The sequence below is a fragment of the Pagrus major genome, chromosome 11 (genome assembly GCF_040436345.1).
Source record: "Pagrus major chromosome 11, Pma_NU_1.0".
NCBI classification, from domain to species: Eukaryota; Metazoa; Chordata; class Actinopteri; order Spariformes; family Sparidae; genus Pagrus; species Pagrus major.
Genome location: NC_133225.1, coordinates 27,237,852 through 27,240,008, shown reverse-complemented (window position 1 = coordinate 27,240,008; position 2,157 = coordinate 27,237,852). Strand labels below are relative to the sequence as shown.

Below are 2,157 nucleotides of genomic sequence, written 5' to 3'. Positions count from 1 at the left end.
ATTACATTTTTAAGTGTAATTTTCAGCCTAATATTACCTTATATACTACCATCTACTGCATGTATCCACCCATCCAACCTACCTGCACATGGGCCTTTATTTGCGGAAAGTGGTGTATGGGCGGTGTGTGTGTAGGCGCCTCCATTGAATGTGCGGTCCAGATATACGTGTCATTAGGCCACGGCCGGCTCCCAGCCTTGCCCTTGGCTTTGCTCTTTGTAGGGCTCTTCTTCACGCTGTCCCTCAGGTTGGGAAACTTTCCTCTGGAGCCCCTAGTGGCCAGGTTGGTTGGCAGCGTGCTCCACCCATATCCACCCAATGCTGAGCACAGGGGGAGCTGTGGTGAATGAAAGGGGTGGATAGACAGCGACTGGGAGGCGTGAGGAAGAGGAGGAGTGTAGTGGGGGTGGTGTTGATACTGCTGGAACAACGAGAGATGACTCGGTGAATGGAGCTGCACCTGCTGCTGCTGCTGTTGGTGGTGGTAGATCTGATGCGTTGATTGTGAGGGAAGCAGGTGACCTGGCGATGGCGGCGGATGGTACTGTTGCTGGTTTTGACAATGATGCTGCAGCTGATGATGACTTGGTGAGACATGAAGCTGATGATGACTCGGTGATAGGTGAAGCTGATGATGACTTGGTGATAGGTGAAGCTGGTGGTGACTTGGTGATAGGTGAAGCTGGTGGTGACTTGGCGAGTGCAGTAGGCGATTAGGCGATAGTGGAGCCAGCTGGCAAGTTGGCGATGGTGGAGCCAGCTGATGACTTGGAGAGGATGGTGCTATGTGGTAGTAGCTAGGAGAGGGAGAAAGGAGCAGATGTTTCGGCGAATGGCAGCCATGTTGCGGCGAATGGGGATGGTGCTTTGGTGAGTGCAGTGGTGAAGGTTGCAGCTGGTGATTCGGCGTCTGTATTTGCAGTAAATTCTGGTTGTGCTTCGAGTGCGAGTGGCCCTTCCCTGACTTGGCTTTCCCTTTGCCAGATTTGCTCTTGGTGGCGCCACTGCTGGGCTTCTTGGGGCTACAACAGAACTCATGGCTGTGGAAATAAGTGGTCATAGCTACCGAGATATAGAAAAAGTCACAAAGAGATCTTGTTTATCTTTTGTGTCAGTCTCACCAGATCGTCTTCTTTACCGAGATGACAAAAGAGAGTAGCTCCTCAGAATCACTTGTGTCCAAATAATGTAGGTCATGCCTCTCCAGAGCAACCAATCCCGCTCTATGTCCAGTAAGAAGTTGGTATTCCTTCCTTTCCTCTCTCTCTCTCTGCAGTGTACCAGTGTGCCTCGGTGAGTTAAGATCACTGGAATATCAGAATATTAATATACAATCCCTTCTTTGTTTCCATTTCTTCGCCCTCATGGATTTGAAGTCCAGCAAAGTGAAGCATCCTCCTTTAGTCCTCCTTTTGGCTTCCTCCCCTTAGGGGTAGACTGACCCTCTTATCATCCCTCTGGGTAACAGGGTCAATAGTAAGATAAAAGGTGCGGTCTCAAGAAGAAGCAGCGGGACCTCTTGGACAAGCCTCTTTTCAGTCCTGCTTTCTCTCAGGATGTCTCCGCTTCTGTAGAGGATGCGAGTACGTTCATGCGCTCCAATGGAAGACTACGCTCCACTTCAATTCAACTCAGAGTAACTCTTATTATCCACCTATGTCATCGGGCTTTGCATCTCGAGTGTTGGTCAATCTGTAGGCGATGCAGTTTGACTGGTATATTCCAAAAGGAAAGTAGAGACACTCAAACAACTTCCTATGTTTGATTTCTTTTTGTTTTCAGATTCGTCTTCATTCTGTCCGTCCAGGAGGAATTAAGGTTAGAAAGAGTAAAATTTTCGTCGTCTTCCTTCTTTCATCTTGTCTTGTTTTGTCTTTCTGTCATGATGATTTGATATTAGGCCACATCTCTATGAACAACTCTCTTTCTCAGCCTCTCTCATCTTTCTATGCTGCCTCCCTCTCTCAGTGTCTGCCCCCCTCTCTCTCTCCAACTCTCCCTCTCTCTCCCTCTTTCCTGGATCAGCCAATTAGGGGCTTCCCCTGGACTCCTGCACATGACAGCAGCCAGGCATGACTAATCGATAGGCGACCAGGGACACTGATACAGTGCTCAGAGCTCGGTCAGTGTGTGTGTGTGTTCACAATGAGCGGAGCG

At 49.2% G+C, this 2,157-nt stretch overlaps 1 protein-coding gene across 1 annotated transcript in view; it reads right to left on the bottom strand.

Annotated features, from left to right (window-relative positions):
* LOC141004303 (leucine-rich repeat-containing protein 7-like) overlaps window positions 1-1,060 on the bottom strand; it is a 23,546-nt gene extending 22,486 nt beyond the window's left edge. Inside the window, exon 1 of the mRNA XM_073475733.1 lies at window positions 83-1,060. Within this exon, the coding sequence (XP_073331834.1) occupies window positions 83-1,060 (978 nt within the window). The remainder of the gene's footprint in view (window positions 1-82) is intronic.
* Between the last annotated feature and the right edge of the window lie 1,097 nt (window positions 1,061-2,157).